Source organism: Eleutherodactylus coqui, chromosome 5, assembly GCF_035609145.1.
Source record: "Eleutherodactylus coqui strain aEleCoq1 chromosome 5, aEleCoq1.hap1, whole genome shotgun sequence".
Classification (NCBI taxonomy): Eukaryota; Metazoa; Chordata; class Amphibia; order Anura; family Eleutherodactylidae; genus Eleutherodactylus; species Eleutherodactylus coqui.
The window spans coordinates 197,111,340-197,130,998 of NC_089841.1; the positions used below are offsets into that span (position 1 = coordinate 197,111,340).

Below are 19,659 nucleotides of genomic sequence, written 5' to 3' on the forward strand. Positions count from 1 at the left end.
TTTGAGTTTCTTAATTTTAATAATACTAATAAGAGTTACATATTAGGGAATTTATTTATTTTCCTTTTGTTTTGGTCCAATTCTGTGATTTGGTCTAATGTTTGACTTTTGCAATCACATAAGGTCCTTAAAGTGGTTACTGTTAACATCCAGGCACCTTTGATATTAGCTAGTTATTGCATAATTACCATAGGTTGCAGTGTCCACATGGATTGTTTTGCACAACACTTCCCATAGTGCGGCCAGTGTAGCTGGTTTTCTACAATATATCACATCCTTTAGGATTCACCGCAGTCAGGGGAATGAGGAGGGAATTCAACAGCACCTCTTCGTCCTATCCAACATCCAGAGGCTCTCACGTGGTAGTGTGGCTAGAACAGTGGATGTTCGAAGCATGTCGAGATACACCGGGCCAGTGACTGAGTCTTCAATAAAGAACTGTTCGGTTAAACCCCTGGATGACATTTCACACCATTGAGCCCTCGTAAACTGCCTGCTTTCTCCTTGTGAATGTGAGGATTTTTTGGAGCCCACTAAACACAATTATGAGAATTTACTGTACCATTTAGATTGTGCTTCATCAGACCAAACAATTTTCTCCACAAACTCTTCCTCCTCATGTGTCAGAAACACTCATAAGGCCGCCTGCACACGTCCTCATGTGTCAGAAACACTCATAAGGCCGCCTGCACACGAGCGGAAATCCCGCCGCGGGATTTCCCGCGGGATTTCCGCCGCTGAAAGTTTGCATAGGAGTGCATTAAAATACGCACTCCTATGCAGACGGCCGCGGTTTGGCCGCGCGAAATGTCGCGCGGCAAATAAACCGCGGCATGTCCTAATTTTCTGCGGGGCACGCACTCACCTGGCCGCCGGCTCCGGTCTGCGCATGCGCCGGCTGCGCGGCAGCCGGCACATGAAAGAGCCGGGGCCGCCAGACGCGGGTGAGTACGCGCTCGTCCCTGCAGGCTCTCGGGTCGGATCGCGCGGCGAGAATTTTCGCTGCCGGATCCGACCCGCTCGTCTGCAGGCAGCCTAATACTGCATTCTTACATCAGTTATAACAATGGTAGACACGGCCCTGTCCTAACTTTTGTGAGACGTGTTGCTGCCATCAATTTCTAAGGCCGCCTGCACACGAGCGTTCCGGATTCCGCTAGCGGATTTTCACGCGCGTATGGTACCTAAATGTGCTTGCGGATAGGTGCGGATGCGTGAAAAATCACGTGCAGATATACGCGGATGTGTTGCGGAAAGAAACACGCAGAAAAACCAGCAGACACCCCTTATTGTAAACCCAACCCCTAGAGAACTGCCCATTCCTTGGAAAACAGCTTAAAAACCAACACCCAGACTCCGTTTTGTCCCTCTTGCTTGTGCGAGCACCGTTAAATTATTCTGGCAACATGCTTTCACCCGGTGAGCAGATGTCTTTGTGGGCATGGTTGATCCATGTAACTTTTTTCAGGCGCTTCTCCAGCGTGACTTTATTTCAGTCACTGCAAAAAAATTCACAAGAGGAATTCATTACTACAGATTTTGCATTCTTACATCCTGCATTGACAAGAAATACTACCTATCTCCCTCTACAGATTGCGGGTGTCTGCTGAACAAGGCTATTAACCCAATAAATGCCGCTTCAGTGGCACCAGTGGAAAATACAACTGTTCCCGCAAAAAACAAACAGGCAGGGCTTAGTAACTTGGGCGCATCCTGGCGGCTGATGCACCTGTCTTCCTGCACAAGACGGCCGCAATGCAGGATGGACGTCTTTCCACAGAGCTGGAGGAAAGAACGCAAGTCCGGCAATGGAGCCGGTCATGTGCTCTTTTCTGCCAGCGTTGCGGAGAGTCGCCCGTCCTGCAGTGTGACCGTTTTGGTATCGCTGCATCCGTAAAAGTCTGATCTATCAAAGTAATGTATGATTTACCCTGCACGGTGAATGTGGTAAAAAAAAATAAAGAAACTACGCCCGAAATGCACTTTTTCGGTCACCCTATTTCCGAGAAACAATGTAATAAAAGGCGATCAAAAAGTCAACTGTATGCGAAAATGGTACCAACAGAAACGTCAGGACATACTGCACAAAATGAGCCCTCACACAACTATGTCGCCAAAGAAATAAAAAAGTTATTGCACGCAGAAAATGGACACAGAAAATAATTTTAAAAAATTAAATATGTTAAAAAAAAAAATACAAGTACTACAGCAAAAAAAATACTATATAAGTTTGGTATCGTAGTAATCGTACTGACCCATAGAATAAAAATATCAGGTCGTTTTTGTTGCACTTTGCGCGCTGCAGAAACAGGACGCACCGAAAGATGGTGGAATGTCTTTTTTTTTTCTCTCCGATTACAATTTTGTAAAGGTTTTTCAGTAAATTATATGGTACAATAAATAGTGCCATTGCAAAATACAACTCGTCCCACAAAAAAACAAGCCCTTATACAGCGACGTCGATGGATAAATAAAGGAACTACGATTTTTTTAGGGAGTAGGGGGAAAAAAAGGAAAAAAGCAAAAAAGCTCCATCACTAAGGGGTTAAAAGTGGGGATGAAAAAAAGCACAATAAAAACAAAAGTAAAACTGCTTGGCCACTAGGGGTTAATGGAAAAAAAGGACATTTGACGCAATAGCGAATAATACTCACGCAAGTTCTTCTTTTCCGCTTCTATTGCGTTCGTCCAGGCATCCCCATAAACCTGAGCGGAGAGTTGAAGCCAGGATTGTTCCTTTCGATTCTTGTTTAAGTACTCTGGGGAGTTACTGTCCCATATGCTAGGGAAGTCCTGCATTATTGCGACAAGTTTGCCCATGTCGATCATTATTCGTTACGCCTGGTGGCTGCAGGCTGGTGGCTGCAGGCTGGTGGCTGATGGCTGGTGGCTGCAGGCTGGTGGCTTGTGGCAGGCTGGTGGCTTGTGGCTGCTGTCTGGTGGATGAGGTGACTGGAAGGACAGTGCTGCTGCTGAAATTTGCCTGTGAAGCTCTGTGCTGTGTGTTGGGACGCCTCCTACCATGCCTACTTCCTGTAGTCATAGCAACCAGTGACTCCATCCGCAGCTGCACTGCGGATGTACTGCGTGAAAAAAGGCACCCATTCACTTGTATTGGAGGTTTCACGCGCAGAATCCGACCCAAATTAGAACAGGTCGCAGATTTTTTCAAGTGCGTGAAAAAACGCGATACAAATCCGTCCGTCTGGGGACAACTGCGGATCCTCATAGGAGTATATTGGCTGTGGTCTGGGGCAGATAATGTGCCTAAAATAACGCGCTAGAAATTCCGTTCGTGTGCAGGCACCCTTAATGAGTTTTTTTTAATGAAATGGAAAAATGTCTCACTTTGGCCCCCTGCACACAGGCGGAAATTCCGCGGCGGGATTTTCCGCAGAATTTCCGCCCCGTGCCCGCCTGCATTGGATTGCATTACAAAACGCAATCCTAGGTAGACGGCCGCGATTTGTCCGTGTAAAAACCCATGCGGAAAGCAAATCGTGGCATGTTCTAATTCTGTGCAGGTCTCGCAGAGGCCCGCACAGAAATGTCACTACCGATACGCCAGCTCTACTCTGCACATGTGTCGGGTGGACGGCAGCCGGTACATCACAGAACAGAGCAGACGCGGAAGCAGGTGAGCCGCACTGGTCACTGCAGGGGCGTGGGTCGGATCCCGCTGCCAGAATTCTCGCAGCAGGGATCCGACCCGGCCGTCTGCAGGAGGCCTTTTGAACTTCTGATTTGTGTTCTATGTTCTTTCGTAAATAAAATAGGATTATGAGATTTCAAAATCATTGCATTCTTTTTTTCTTTACATTTATATTCATTTTACACAACGTCCCGTTTTTTGGGGAATTGGGGTTGTATTTTGCCTTGGTTAGGGATGTATTTAATGGGCTGATCTCTTTTGCCCTATAAGGCAAACATTTTTAGTGAATAATAATACATTGGAGATTATGTGCTTATTTCTCTAGATGCTTGACCCTTCCAGAGAAGAATTCTCATGTAAGAAACAAAGGGCACCTAGCAATCATTGCTGCCTTCAAGGAATTTAGACATCATTAAGAAGGAGCAACTCAGCAAAAAGTAGTTTCTACTGGCTAACCTAGAATTTGTCAGGCCTGCCAAATACTTGCCTCCCCACCAAGCTTGGTGAAATCTGTTCTCTAACCAATTCAATTTTGTGATCTCTTACAGGCCTGATTCCTAAAATAGTAAGGTGGATGCCTTAACCAGATTGTTCTCCAATGACTATTCTTCCTGAATCAAATTTCTTGGAAATAATCCCTAACAAAGACTTGCTTGAAGGGACAAGGGAAGAGTATGAAAGTTCCTCAATTCTTACCAGAATTTGTGACTCTAACTTTCCATGTCTTAAATTTTAATAAGGGTTAATTAAAAGTTATATTTTAATTTGTCTATATCTGTGAATAACTTTCCAAAACAAAGTGTGGACTTATAAGCACTTTATTTATGTGACAAAAACTGTAACATTAACCCTTTGCAATCTAATTTTGGATTCAGGGTTTCCTAGGGGTTTTTCTCTTTCTGCCATTATACAATGGTGCCATCTGCTGGTTAGAGCCAGTACTGAGGTATGGGTCATGCTGTAGAGGCCCCCGACAACAGAGTGGCCAGTAATATACTGTAAGAATACCCTGCTGGACGTCTTCCGACATCGGAGCTGTACAACCTGCAATCAGAATGTCTGAAGACGTCAGACAGTGGATTGGAAGAGGGTAAAGGTATTAAACCTAATTCATGACTTAAAGTTAGCAAAACATACAGAAATTCAGTAGACACAATACAGTAATTTCTGTCCCACTTTTTTTGGTGGCCCAGTTAGCAAAAATATGTGAAAAAATATGTTACTTCCTTCAACACTTATGCCATATACAAAATTCTCTGTTTTCACCCATTGGGTTTGCTAGAGCCCTTGTTAATTACATGTCACCATTGGACTTTATCTATGGGCTTTATTGCCACGGTACCAAAGGTGTGAATTCAATCCTAGTAGTGGTTGATCGGTTTACTAAAACTGTATATTTTATTCCATGCTCCAGACTACCTGCTGTTAAAGAGACAGCTGACCTTCAAATTCACAATATGTTTAGTTTTTACGGAGTACCTGATCATGTTGTCTAACCGTGGAGAACAATTTACATCAAGATTCTGGTGGAATTTTTGACATTGAAATCAGTCAAATTGATATTGCATTTTATACCCAGTGAAATGGTCAGACGGAGCGTACAAACCAAATGTAGGAGCTGTATCACTGATGCTATGTGTGCCAACTGCAAGACTATTGGAATTATTTGCTTCCCGTGGTGGAGTTTTCCTATAATAATTCTCAGAATGCCGCCCACTAAACAGAAACCATTCTTTACAAATAAGGGTTACCATCCAAGTATCCTTGCTAATTTTCCCACAGAAACTATTGCTCCAGCAGTCACTGACAGAATTCAAAAGGGGCCCAGAATAGAACATATCCCTAACTACAATGTATACTTTCTTAATTCATATTAAAAGACTATCTATAGGACACTTTAAAAGCATATTCACCTCCCCAGTCTATAGTGTAGCTGCCAATATCATATACTGTATATACTCGAGTATAAGCCTAGTTTTTCAGCAGATTTTTTTGTGCTGAAAAAGCCCCCCTCGGCTTATACTCGAGTCAGGCAAAACTTTAAAAAACCCTCCATACTCATCTCCCAGCCGGCGTCTGTGTCTCCGGCGGTGGTGTGGCAAGCTGCTTGAATTCTCTCTCTGCTGTCATTATGCCATCCACTTTGCTCGGCTCTGTCATTCCCCGCCATCAACGCTGTGTAAGTAGGAGCTGTGATTGGATCGAGCGTCAGCCAATCACAGCTGGAGCTCGATCATTCACTGCCAATCAACCTGCTTTAGAATTCTCCCTGCTGTTATCTCCCTGCTCGGCTTTCAAATCCCCTGCCATCAGTGCTGTGTAAGTAAGCGCTGTGATTGGATCGAGCGCCAGCTGTGATTGGCTGGCGCTCAATCCAATCACAGCGCTTACTTACACAGCACTGACAGAGCCAAGCAGAGAGGACGGTGGGGGATGACAGCAGGGAGAATTCAAGCAGCCTGTCGCACAGACACAGACGCCGGCTGGGAGGAAATTATGGAGGGTTTTTTTACCTAGTATATACTCGAGTATAGCTCGGCTTATACTCGAGTCAATACTTTTTCTCAGTTTTTTGTGGTCAAACTTATTGTCTTGCCTTATACTCGGGTCGGCTAATACTCGAGTATATACAGTAATTGGAAATATCATATCCTCAACATTGCTTCCCAATGCATTACAGCGAATAGGGATCAGTAAAACCATAGGAGCAAAAAAGGAAACACTTGACCTCTGCTGCAGACTCAGAACAGTATACTAACTGGTAGAGGTTTACTGCATATTAAAAGGAAAATAGGGGCTATTTATCTTTTAATATGTAGTGAATTTCTACGAGTTACTATACTGTTCTCTGTCTTTAACAGAGGTCAGGTGTTTCTTTTTTGCTCCCATGGCTAACATATTATTTATACCATATCTGGATGATTTTTATGTGGAAAATCCCCCCTGTCTCCCTCAACCTCGTCGATCTTTTGCGAATCCAAACCCTTGCTTATAAAGAAGGTCATATAGGCACTAGGGCAGCATCCATCATTCCAGTTTTAATGTAGGCTCAAATTCATACCCGGCTAGTAGGGTATGCAATAGGATATTCTTCAGAAATGGGATAGTCAGGACTCTTCCTTGGAAGAGAAGATGGTTAGTTCATCAAGGCAAGGGACAAATTGACTTGGTGGTGCAGCTTCAAAAGCCTAAACCAGGGAGTTCTTGATCCTTCCAGAACTGTATAATCTTAACTAAGAACACAAGTCCATAGAGTTGGGAGGCACATTTAGGTAGTCTCGTCTTTCAGGGGACCTGGAGAAAGAGCTAACTCTTTTTCTCCTTAAATGTAAAGGAACTCCTTGCTGAAGGCTCTACAAACAAGAGTCATCTGCTTAGAGGAAAACATTTAAAGATCCTGTTAAATTATATTACAGTAATGTCTTACGTAAACAGACAAGGGGGTTCAAGAGCTGCTGAACAAAGTTCTAGACTTCGGCCTAGCAGAGTCCAGCCTAACCTCCTTATCTGCAGTACATCTAAAAGGGAAAGACAACGATATTGCTGACTACCTGAGCAGACATCTATTAGATCAAGGTGAGTGATGTCTGAATCAGCAAATACTCCTAAAAAAATCACAGCCTCTCAGACAATTCAGAAATAGATTTGTTTGTAAGAAGAGAAAATCAAAAAGCAAGCAAATTCTTCTTCCTAAATTGCAGAGATCACCTAACAGGGTTGGATGTTTTCCCCCAGAATTGGATGCTCAGTTTGGCCTATGCCTTTGCTCCTCTAGGAGTAATCTTGAAAGTCTTAAAAAAAAACTGAGATGGCTCCTCCACAGTCAATTAAATAGTTGCATTTTGACCAAGGAGGGTCTAGTTCACGTGGTTGACCAAAATCCTTGGGTTCTTCCAGACATTTCAGATCTACTGTCACAGGATCCCATTCTGCACCCACAGTTGTGGGGTCTTCACCTGCCAGCCTGAAATCTGAAGGGCTTCTCCTTACTTGACTAAATCTCTCAGATTTGATAATTTGTACACTCCTTAAGAGTTAAAAGCAGCCGAACACTTGAAGGTCTGGTAGACCTTTAATAACATTTGGTGTACCTCTGTTGTCCTAGCCATTAAACCCAAGATCACTAGGATCCTTGACTTCTTTCAAGCAACTTTAAATTTAAAGGGGTTGTCCCGCGCCGAAACGGGTTTTTTTTTTTTTCAACCCCCCCCCCGTTCGGCGCGAGACAACCCCGATGCAGGGAGGTAAAGAAAGCTCACCGGAGCGCTTACCTGAATCCCCGCGCTCCGGTGACTTCTCTACTCACCGCTGAAGATGGCCTCTTCCTCCGTGGACCGCAGCTCTTCTGTGCGGTCCATTGCCGATTCCAGCCTCCTGATTGGCTGGAATCGGCACGTGACGGGGCGGAGCTACACGGAGCTACACGGAGCCCCATAGAAGACTGCAGAAGACCCGGACTGCGCAAGCGCGGCTAATTTGGCCATCGGAGGGCGAAAATTAGTCGGCACCATGGAGACGAGGACGCCAGCAACGGAACAGGTAAGTATAAAACTTTTTATAACTTCTGCATGGCTCATAATTAATGCACAATGTATATTACAAAGTGCATTATTATGGCCATGCAGAAGTGTACAGACCCACTTGCTGCCTCGGGACAACCCCTTTAACTCTCGTTAAAGTTCATGTAGTTGCCTTGAGTGTCCTTTTTGACTTAAAACTAGCTGCAGATCCCTGGGTAGCAATGATCTTTAAGGCCACTTCTAGAATATATCACAGGACCTAAATATAGTCCTAACTAAATCTCCCTTTGAACCTTTTTCTGAGACCTCAATCAAAGATATCACTCTCAAAATGTTTTTTTTTTGTGGCCAATACATCTGCCTTTTTATGAGGAAATTACAGGCTTTGTCCATTAAGATTCCTTACATGAAGCATCTGGGAGATATGGTTCTTCTTAAGCTAGATCTAGCTTTTGTACCAAAAGTAGTCTGTCATTTTCATTGTTCCCAGGAGTTTAATCTATCTTCCTTTTGTATGAACCCAAAGAATACAATGGGACAGGAATTTCATGCTCTAGAAGTAAGGGAATGTATCCTTCAATATCTTCAGGTTGCCTAAGAGTGCAGGAAGTCTCCCAATCTCTTCTCCAGTTTGGGGGAAAAAGGGGGGATGAAAACTAGCAAGGCTTGATTAAACAAGCAATATGTTTGACATATGACTCTATGGATAGTGGCCCTCCTCCAAACCACTAGAGTAGTAGCAATTTCCTGGGTAAAACACAAGGAAGCCAGCACTGATCAAACAAGCCAGTGGTTTGGTCTTTTCCTCCCACCTTTTTAATCCCTATAGGTTGGATATTTCAGTGCGGGTGATCGTTCTTTTGGTTGCCAAGTACTTCAGGTGGTGGTCCCTCCCTAAAGCTTCTGATATATTCACTGTGCTGTCATGGGGAGAGGGAAAAATTGCGATTTCTGTACTAGTAATTTGATTTACTCACAGTATGACCTTTTCCCACCCTTTGGTTTAGTATAGGGTCACCAGCAAAAGAACCAAACCAGAAAACAGTTTGTTTTGTACCTTTTTCTCAACTCTTTTCACTTGGGGTGTGTCCTTATGCCCTCAAAGTGGTATATATGGTATTTATTTGCATCATCAGTCCTACTTGAGTCTTCGTAATTCACTGTGGGGAGAGAGAATATGCTTCTTTTTACCCAGATATCCTGTCCCTAAAAAGGAGGCCCCTTCTCATGGTGCTGTTGTGCGAGCAGAAAAATCAAATTACAGGTACATAATCATAATTTTTTTGTTACGGTCCAAGAAAATAATGACATTTCAAAGATCAAACCTATGACACCATAATTATCTGGACACCCATCTGATTAGGGGAAATCAGATTTCCTTTATAGCGACAATGATTGCTATAATCCTAAATATATATAATTAAGTGCAATATTTATATAGCTACCTCACAGAGATAGACGGAAGTATCGTGTGATTACATGTCACCGTCCACCGCCAGCGCGTCATGCGCCGGATCCAGAGAGGTGAGTATGGGGCCTTTGTGGGGCGCAGTGTCAGACTCCATTGCGATATTCCACTCGCAGAGTCCGACGCGGCCATGGACAGGAGGCCTTATTATGGAATTATATCTCCTGTATGTTAGAAATCTGCCACAACCATTCAGCAAGATGTCCTTAACCCTTTCCAATCCGCTGTCTGACGTCTAAAGACATTCTGATTGAAGGCTGTACAGCTCCGACATCGGTAGACGTCCGGCAGGGTATTCTTACTGTAGATTACTGGCCGCTTTGTTGTCGGGGGCCTCTCCGGCATGTCACATACTGCAGTACTCGCTCTAGCCAGCAGATGGCGCCATTGTATAACGGCAGAAAGAGAAAGCCCCCTAAGAAACTCTGAATCCAAAATTGGATTGCAAAGGTTTATTCTACAACACAAAGCTTTTCCGCTGCGGAATTTAATCTTGCGGTTTAGAAGTAAAGATCCGTGGATTTTAACAGGTGAGAAATTCAAGCCCATAGGGATAACATTGTGACGCAGAAATGTCCCGTGTGAAAGGTCCCTTATGAATAAATGTACAACTGGGTGGCACCATTCCTCATGTCAATGGGGTATGTTTCTAAATATTCTGGCTTTTCAATGGTGGTTGAACAGTGGCAGATTGTATATGAACACCCCCAAATGGTAAGACCCAGTTGGCAATTTATTCATAAAAGTTATAACAGAGATACAGCAAAACGTATAGATCCAAGGAAGATGTTCTAAATTGTTATTTTATGAAGAAGTAAATACTAAAACAGCCACGTCATGGCAGCTAACAGATCCTCTTTAACAGTGAATGTCAGATATATGACATATTATCTTTGCGCATGTTCTATCTACATGTGTCCTGCACTGTTTTACTGGGATCCCACACCCTGTTTTTGATATAGTTTTAATATTTGTATGCTTGGGGTGCAGAATTACACCTGCCAGGACTCCCTGCCCTGCACTCCTTGTAACTTACTTACGAACAGGGTGGTAAATGCAGCCATGATGCAAGTCTAGGACAAGCTGCTATTCAAGAACATGAGTAAAGTCTGATGAAAGTTTACCTAAATGATGTATTTCTGAGCCTTTTGCCTCTGCGGTGTTTTACTCTGAGCTAATCTGTTTGCTAATCACCTTGTCATCCAAGTAATGACATCTTCAGTGGCAACAAATCATCACTGTACACTTGGATAAAACATTTTCTCCCCCTGGACGACCAGCCTGACAAGTAACCCTATGTTAGACAAGTTTAGCTAGAGGCACGGCAGACTTCGTGTCTATGGATATTATATGGAGAGGATATGAAGTTTTAAGATCCTGAACATAAAAAGTGTCCCATGTCGTGACTGTTCTTCACTCATCCCCATGGATCTACCCTCCCCCTGTAACTGTTTCCTCTCCACCTTCAGCTCTACATTTTGTCTTGGCCCCAATCCAAATTATAATCTTTTCCACATGTTTTCTCTCTACTCCCAATAGAAACTTAGTCTCTCTGTGACAGCCTCCCCTTCCCTCCCCGCACTCCTTCTTCTCGGGCCCCCTCTCTTTTAAACTCCTCAGACTTCCCCCTTTTTCTTACAAGCAAGTCTCCTCTGCTACACACGCTCCTTTCATACAGCCCTCCACCAAAACAGAAGCAGCAACAGAAACACTGACTATTTTCCACTGTGTTGTGGGTGAATATGGCCTTGAAGGTAAGTTACAGGACTTGGAGTAGGATACAATACGTTGCAGTGTGAGTTATGTATCCATTACAGGCATGGTCACAATGTGGCTGTTTCCTTCTTACTTTACATATCCGACAGAGTAGCACACCCAGTCCACCTAAATCCGTCCAACTGAGAAGAGAGAGGGGGCATAGGGAAGAAAAAGAGAAAATAAGTATAACACTTTACAGTAAATGCATAATATTTTAATATTAATACCCCCACATTTCATGTTGCTAGTGATCGGCAGCACCTATTCCGAGGGCAATGGGCAGCGTAATTCGCTCTGTTCTAACATGTACATTCATATCAGAGCCTGACATATGACATGCCATACTAGTTTTAAATCTATTTCTATAAGTTAACTATAATATGGTTTGTCATGTTTCTTTAACTCATCATAGTAATCTAAACTCTTGAGTTTTCAGATAACTTTTCAGAATAAGCTGCCATGTGTGTTTCCATGACAAATAACCCTCTTTCTGGACATTAAATGACTTGTATCCTGTATTTTTCCCCATTTTCCCTCTGCAGGCTTTACCTCCTCTCAGGATTGATGGGAGGAGCCTGCTGCTGTGTTGTGTGCTATAGACTGTATGCAGGGAACTACAGAGATCTTGCTTTCTAAATGCCTATTACACGCATACAGGCATAAGCTCATTATGCAGGAATGTACAAAAGATTTAGCAGTATATATACAGCAGAAGATCTCAGCATTAGCTCTACTTGCAGCTCTCTGTGTGTGGGTGTATCTGCTCTTTTCCTTCTTCTCTGCTCTCTACATACAGTTCAATGAGCAGAATGATTCATCCCTTGCTCTGTTGTCCCAGCGTCTCCAGTCAATCAAGTGCTAGCAGATAGTGGACACAAGCTAGGGGGAAAGGAGACCGCACTTTAGGGGGATCTTTCAACACAAAAACATAATTTTAGATAACTAAAGTACATAGCAATTTTGCTAATTATCACACTGGTTATATGCTGTGCCAGAGTAAAACTAATGTTACAAATGATATGTTTTATTCTTGACAGGTAAAAACATGGCATCTGGCAGGGCTCATATTGGCCACAACTTACTGTACTTGGATCTCATCCGTAGCCGGTTGCAACAAAGCTCTCTGTGCAAGTGATGTTAGCAAATGCCTCCTGCAGGTAAGATACTGGGCAGGGGTGCATTTTCTGCAGATCCTAAAGTGAAACCATAAATATTCTAGTTTTACATCAGCACTCTTGTTGACAGATCATTAGGCTGGCTGTCCATGGGCGATATTTCATAGCGTGGATCATGCTTGAAACACTTTCCATAGGTTAGCTATGGAAAGCGCACCCCGATGTACAAGAGCGATCCATAGCAATTTTCGTGGCATGCCGCGATTCTCCGCAATAAACCTATCATTAAGATAGGCTCATCGCGGTGACCTTAAGTGCTTCCCTGCGGTGGAAAATCGCTCGGACAGGCAGCCTTTATCCAACCAAGTCTAAGCTTAAACTTTTACATCCAACTCTTCATTAGATCAACTTCACACAAGCATGATACGAGCGCCCTCCTATGCTCATATTGCAGCAACAAGTCCTGGACTGACTGCGGATCTGATTGCCTGAAGTAAGAGCTCCATAGGGACTTCTGATACCGTTAGTTCAACTGATCATATCCACAGTTGGTCCTAGATTTGTGGCCATTATATGGTCGCAGAAATGAACTTCAGTTGTGTCAAACTGGTCTGACCATGTTTTTTCCAATGCCACAAGTCCCTTGATCCTTTGAAGCTGTCCATTTAGTCTACAATGCTGTGATAGATATATCTCAGCTGGTTTCGTATTGCAGCATAGGGAGAATATAGACCCTAAATATGGCCAGGTAAACAAGCCCTATGTGTGTTTTGCCTACCCATTTTCTTGCTGAACATATGTCCATCTGATAGCGTCAAAGACTGCACCTGAGGCCCCTATGACATGGCAGGCTGTCCACCATTGTTATATGTTTTTGATAAAATTGACTATTTATATTCTTGCTAAAGGAAGTGATATCTGTATTTAATTCAAAAGGCCGTTTTGATGGTAACTGCAAATGTATAGTTCTGATCTACTAGAACTAGAATGTGCTAATCAAATGTTATAAGTGAGGATACAGATTCTACCAAGAGATGTTTTTACCCCGCAAGCTGTATACATTGAGGTAAGTTTACGGTTCCTGATATTTAGGCTGTCTAGTTGGCTGTCTAAACTTAAACCAGGCAGTATAAAAATGCACCACTATGGCTTATGCTGGATCATAAATTTGGCACATCTTTAGACAGCACTTATCCGTTGGCTTCCTTTGTTCCAAAATCATGCCCGCTTGTCAAGTGAGGCACATAAGTTGTGCGCAGCAATGGGGCTCAGTGTTTAGCACCGTTGCCTTGCAGCGTTGGGGTCATAGCAGAGGCGTAGCTAAGGGCTCCTGGGCCCGGGTGCAAAAGTTTATCTTGGGACCCCCCAACTTCTCCTTACCCCTTAACACAGAAGCATAACTTGAAGCTCCTGGGCCCCAATTGAAAACCTGTAACAGGGCCCACAACTATAATGCTGTATTCATAGTACTAGGCTCCCTATATGGAGAAGAGAGGCCTTATGGGCCCCCTAAGTCTCCTGGGCCTGGGTGCAACCGCATCCCCTGCATCTCCTATAGTTACGCCAGTGGTAGGGGCGTAGCTAAAGGCTCATGGGCCTGGGTGCAAATGTTTGTCTTGGGCCCCCCCCCCCCCCAACTTCACTTAACCCCTTAACCAAGTACATGGCATGAACACCAGTTTTTTGGGTGCACAGATAGAATTTTGACGCATTTATTTTAATACATCTTCCTCAATATTACCAACTTGTAGCCTTTCTCTTTTACTCATTTCCTGGTTAGAGCCTTTTGATCCTTAATATGATCTCTTCTCAGGAGCTCTGCCAGTGCAACATGAAAGAAGATGATTGTCCCTGCTGTCCAGATTGCATGCTGTGTCTTGGGAGTCTTTGGGACCAGTGCTGCAGCTGTGTGGGTAAGCAGACTGAATGACATAGCAGGAAAAACCTGCAAATTCTGAAAGACTTGAACTGTACGTTATAGACTGCTATGTGAAACGCGCTGTCTACATTTATAGGAAAACCTTTGACTCCTCTTTCCATTCCTCAGGTTTATGCAGTGAAAGTAAGGGAAGCCGTAAGCATGCGGCTCGGAGAAGCTCATTGGAAGTGTTGCCTATCCCACTTCCTTCTCTGTTTCAGTCCTTGAGTGAACTGCAAGGAGATGCGGCTATGGACTGGAATGTACACACACTGCCCATCACTAAAGAGCTCAGTCAGCAATCTCACCTGGATCACATTCTGCTTGGTGCACACACAGGTATGTGCTGAAAGTCTGAAGAGTCTTTCCATCAAAACTTCTTTTTAGCTCTGTTCATTCTACTTAATTTAAGCTCACATGGGATAGTTTGGTGCAGTTTTTTTTTTCTTATTTGATAGCCAGAGGCAAGCGTGGATCCTCATGTGAATAAAACGTATGAAAGATAGACTTCTTTTGACATCTCAGACACTGCACTGTATAAACTGTAGAAAGTATCTAGGTATTAATTCAGAAGGCAATATTGGGAAGTATGGTGAGTAGAGAGGAGCGAACATGCTCATTTAAGTCGAGCATTGATATTGTCAAGTAACTGATTACTCGAGGAAACACCATGTGGTGCTTGTGTAAAGTAGAGAGAGATCCGGAAAAAAGTGCTCGAGTCTCCCATTGACTTCAATGGGGTTCGTTACTCGATCCCAGCTCTCGAGCATTAACAAAAGCTCAGCTCGAGTAACGAGCACCCAAGCATTTCGGTGCTCGCTCATCTCTAATGGTGAGCAAGTTTAATCTACATGGGGGAAATTTATCGAGACACATACGTTTTCCCATGTGGTGTAAAAAAGTCACAAATATTCGCACATCGCTTTTTTGCATGATAATTTGTGACTTTTTTTAGATTCTAGAACACGATTGGCACTTTTCAAAATAGTAGACCAAGCTTAGTGAGAGAGTGTGGCTTACGATGTTTCTAGATATTTAGGTAAAGTCCCCTGGTGCAAGCACTGAGTCATGACTGACTCCTTGGGTGATGTCATATAGTGACTAGAGATGAGCGAACGTGCTCGTTTAGAGCGATTACTTGATTGAGCATCGCTTTTTTTGAGTAACTGCCTAATCGGGCAAAAAGATTCAGGGGGCGCCAGGTGTGAGCAGGGGGTTGCGGGGGGCAGTGGGGGTAAAGAGAGAGCCCCCCCCTGTTCCACCCCGCCCCCCAGCGCCCACCGAATCTTTTCGTCCAAGTAGGCAGTTACTCAAAAAAATCGACGCTCGATCGAGTAATTGTCCTAAACGAGCACGTTTGCTCATCTCTAATGGTGACGTTTTCTCGGCAGACTGTTTTTGCGGGGTGGTTTGCCACTGCCTTCCCCAGTCATCTTTTTAGCCCCTAGCAAGCTGGGTACTCATTTTACCAACCTTGAAAGAATGGAAGGCTGAGTCAACCTTGAGCTGGCTACCTGAAGAACAACACGGAGATTGAACCTGCAACCTTCAGGTTGTGAATGAGAGCATAGTGAGGGCGCATTTCTGCTGCCCTAAAACTCTTCGCCAAAGAATATATATAGAATAGGCGATTCTAAGCAGGTGATTCTCACCGTTGTTTTGGTGGCTCTGCAGCCAGCGTCTCTTGCCCCTGGAGCGAACTGTGAAGGTGAAGCCGTTCTATGCTGCAGACGGCTTTCCCTATTCACAGTGCACCCGATTTCTGTGATACAGCAGCCATGTTTTTCTTAACCTAAAAAAACCCCTTTACCTCTAACTGTGTGGCTGCTTCTCATTTGTGGTGTCAGAGGGTTTCTGTGCAACAGGAAACTCAGTGCAGCCCTGCGCATATATGATAGTAGACCAGGACAGGCAATCTTAGATATTTTATTAATGAAGCTCACTTTACTAAAATTCTAAACACTATCTGGCAACCAGAAAGGCACCGACTGCCAAAACTGTACTTTCCCTCCTCACGATTGCAGTAAGCTACTGTTTAGTAATGCTAATAATGGATTATGTCTTAGTATCAAGAGACTGTTCATTACAAGAAAAGTGCTGTCACATAAAACCCAACGCATATTGTGCCAACCAGATGGGTTTTGTTTCTTTAATAAATGTAATGTAGCCTGAGTAAACACATAAAACAGCCTTCCAATCAATCATCTAACACCCAAATAACCTATATGAAAAAGAAAGTGCTTTATTGACTGCAGACCAAACTCTTGCTCTGATTTAGGAGTATCTCACATCACCATCGGGAGAGATGCACACTTCGCAGATTTTGATATATGTTGTTTGCCTGAACCAGCTCTGATTTCAGTAGAGTAATGTAGGAATCATCATCGATGCCAGTGGTGATGATGATGACTTCTCTATTACTGCTATAGACAGCATTGTTTTAGGCAGACCCACTAGATCTTATGACAACTAGCGAAATGTCTTTGATGCTGTACGCTGTGGGGAGGGGCTCATCGCTGGACATGCCGGTGATAATAATAACCGAAAAGTAACTAAGGGTTAAGTACTTATTTTTTGTTTTAGTGTTGCTTCTCTAAAAATGTGACCTTGAGTTAGTTTATTATCTCACACAGACATGCGCAAGAGAATGTATTAACAACTTTATAGAATGAACCTAATTTTGGCATCCTTTTTTTACAATAGTGAATGCATACTTTGTATATCTTTTTACTTGTTATTCCGTGTTCTCATTGGTAGCCAACACCTGATTCTCGTTGAGTGGTTGGAGCCCCTCTTGGGTTGTCCACAAACTGTGTGTGTTCTTGCCTCCCTGCCTATTATTAATTTCTCAGGTCTTATTTGGAACATCTAGACAACAGTCAACAGAGATTCCTTTCACATGAGCTAAATATTTCTGCAATACGCACTACAGGACGAAATTTAATCTGCTGCTACGGAGTTCCACTCCAAAACCCGCATGGCTGCATGTGGATTTTAATGCAGAATTGCTGGCAAAGTTAAGCCAGTTTTCAGTTCCACATCTAAGTCTACACAAAGACCTGTGGATGTTGGGAGTGGAATTTTTTGTGTCAAACAGTGCATATTGTGAAAATATTCTGCTCGAGTCAAAGCATCTTTGTAGTGCTAAATTATTTTGATACTGGGAAACCCTTCATTGACTTTTTTGATGAATTTAACCCTTTCCAATCCAATTTTGGATTCAGGGTTTCCTAAAAGGCTTTCTCTTTTTGCTGTTATACAACGGTGCCATCTGCTGGCTAAAGCCAGTGTGTGCGCCAGAGAGGCTCCGACAGTGGAGTGGCTGGCAATAAATGGTCAGAATACCCTGTTGGGCGTCTTCTGACATTGGTGCTGTACAAGCTTCAATCAGTATGTAGGAAGACGTCTGTGAATTGGAAAGGGTTAATTGTGTTTTTTTTTAAGAGGAAAAATAAACAAAAAAAGCTTTTTGACTCCTTTTTTGATTTTTTTTTAACAGCATTTGAAATTTGGGATTAAAAGTGTTTTCAACTTATTGATGGCAATAAGAAACATATGGCTTTATTTGTAACAAAACAGGAAAAAAGGAAACCCTTTCTTTAATGTGGAATTTTTTGTTAGTATTTTGATTTTTATCACCTTTTTTAATATCTCCTTTAGTGGACTTGAACTTGTGAATTTATAATTACTTAGATAATAGACTGCAATACTCTTGTACTGCACTGCATTATTGTTTTCCATTTACATGCTGTGATAAACATTGACTGTGGCATGTAAGGAGTTAACAGCGGGATCAGTGCTCATGCCAATTCCTGCCTTTGCAGCAGGACACTGGATGTTAGTCACAGTCCTCTCCCGATGCAAATGGCACAGGCTCAACTCCTGAGTCCATCCCATCCACATACTGTAATCGTTTTGCATGTTTCCGGAACTCCTTCCCACCCATATTGTACATTTATGTCACGGGTCAGGAAAGGATTAAGGGGGTTTGGAAAAAAGTGGGTTGCCACAGACAGCGGTCAGCTCAGTGGTGGTGCTAGGTGTTGTAGCCCCACCAATCTGGTATTGGAATGCTGTTTTAATATTTTCACTACCTGAAATTCAGATGCTATTTTTGCTCAGATTGCCAGACGATGTTTTGCTATCCGCTCAGTGATTATTTCTACAAGCTAAAACAATTCCTGGTTACATACCTGGGTTTAATATTAACATTTCTAGAGGTCTAGGGCACTGAAGGGGTTAATCGTTAAATCCCTAGTGGTCTAGGTTAGTGGAATGTGCAGAATCTGTAAAGTCTGGGTGGTCTTGGGTAGTGTTTATCAACTCCAGTCCTCAAGTATTCCCCAACAGATCATGTTTTCAGGATTTCCTTAGTAGTTTACAAGTGATGTAATTATGGTCAGTGCCTGAAAAATTGCCACAGATGTTCTCGATATAGGACATCCTGAAATCATGACCTTTTGTTAAGTATTTGGGTTGAGAAATACTGGTGTAGGGTAGTCAAGTACTATTTTCCTGTTCTACTATCTATTTGTAGTTTGGGGACCTCCAAGGGGAGCACGGCCCTGGAGAATTGCCACTGCCATACAGGATAGCTGAAAACTGTACTGTTTTATCTATAGACATTGAATGGAGCAGCACTAGCCATGTACACTACCAGAGACGTAACTTGAAGCTCCTGGGCCCCAATGCAGAACCTGTAACGGGGCCCCCAACTATAATGCTTTATTCATAGTACTGGGCTCCCTATATGGAGAAGAGAGGCCTTATGGGCCCCCTAAGGCTCCTGGGCCCGGGTGCAACCGCATCCCCTGCATCCCCTATAGTTACGCCCATGTACACTACCATTCCATTCACACAAGGACACAGTAATGACTGGAGTCTCTGTTGATCGAACCCCCAGTGATCATACATTTATCCTGTGGATAGGTGATATTTGTGGTTTATGGGAAACCTCTTTAAGGGAGTTGAGAGTCCGAAGTCTCAGCAGCCATAACGTCTTAACACTAGTGCCTGTAACCTTGGGAATACATGCCTTGACGTTAAAGGATACCTCCAGAATGATGACAGCGGTGTCTGCCATCAGAAGTTTAAAAGTAGTTTTTAGCCCAAACTTTCAAACGTCTCGTAGGAGACGCTGCAATCAGCATTTGAGGTACCCCCAAGCTCTTAAAATTAAGGGGGACATTTAAAAAGGCTTCATGTCAGAAAACTGGCGTAGAAAAGTC

At 43.3% G+C, this 19,659-nt stretch overlaps 1 protein-coding gene across 2 annotated transcripts in view; it reads left to right on the forward strand.

Annotated features, from left to right (window-relative positions):
- The first annotated feature begins 11,261 nt into the window (after window positions 1–11,261).
- Window positions 11,262–19,659, forward strand: part of HOMEZ (homeobox and leucine zipper encoding) — a 54,818-nt gene continuing 46,420 nt past the window's right edge. For both annotated transcript variants that reach the window (XM_066604011.1, XM_066604010.1), the window contains exons 1-4: window positions 11,262–11,394; window positions 12,436–12,555; window positions 14,327–14,426; window positions 14,561–14,770. In XM_066604011.1, coding sequence (XP_066460108.1) covers window positions 11,383–11,394; window positions 12,436–12,555; window positions 14,327–14,426; window positions 14,561–14,770 — 442 coding nt within the window. In that variant the 5' untranslated portion in view covers window positions 11,262–11,382. The remainder of the gene's footprint in view (window positions 11,395–12,435; window positions 12,556–14,326; window positions 14,427–14,560; window positions 14,771–19,659) is intronic.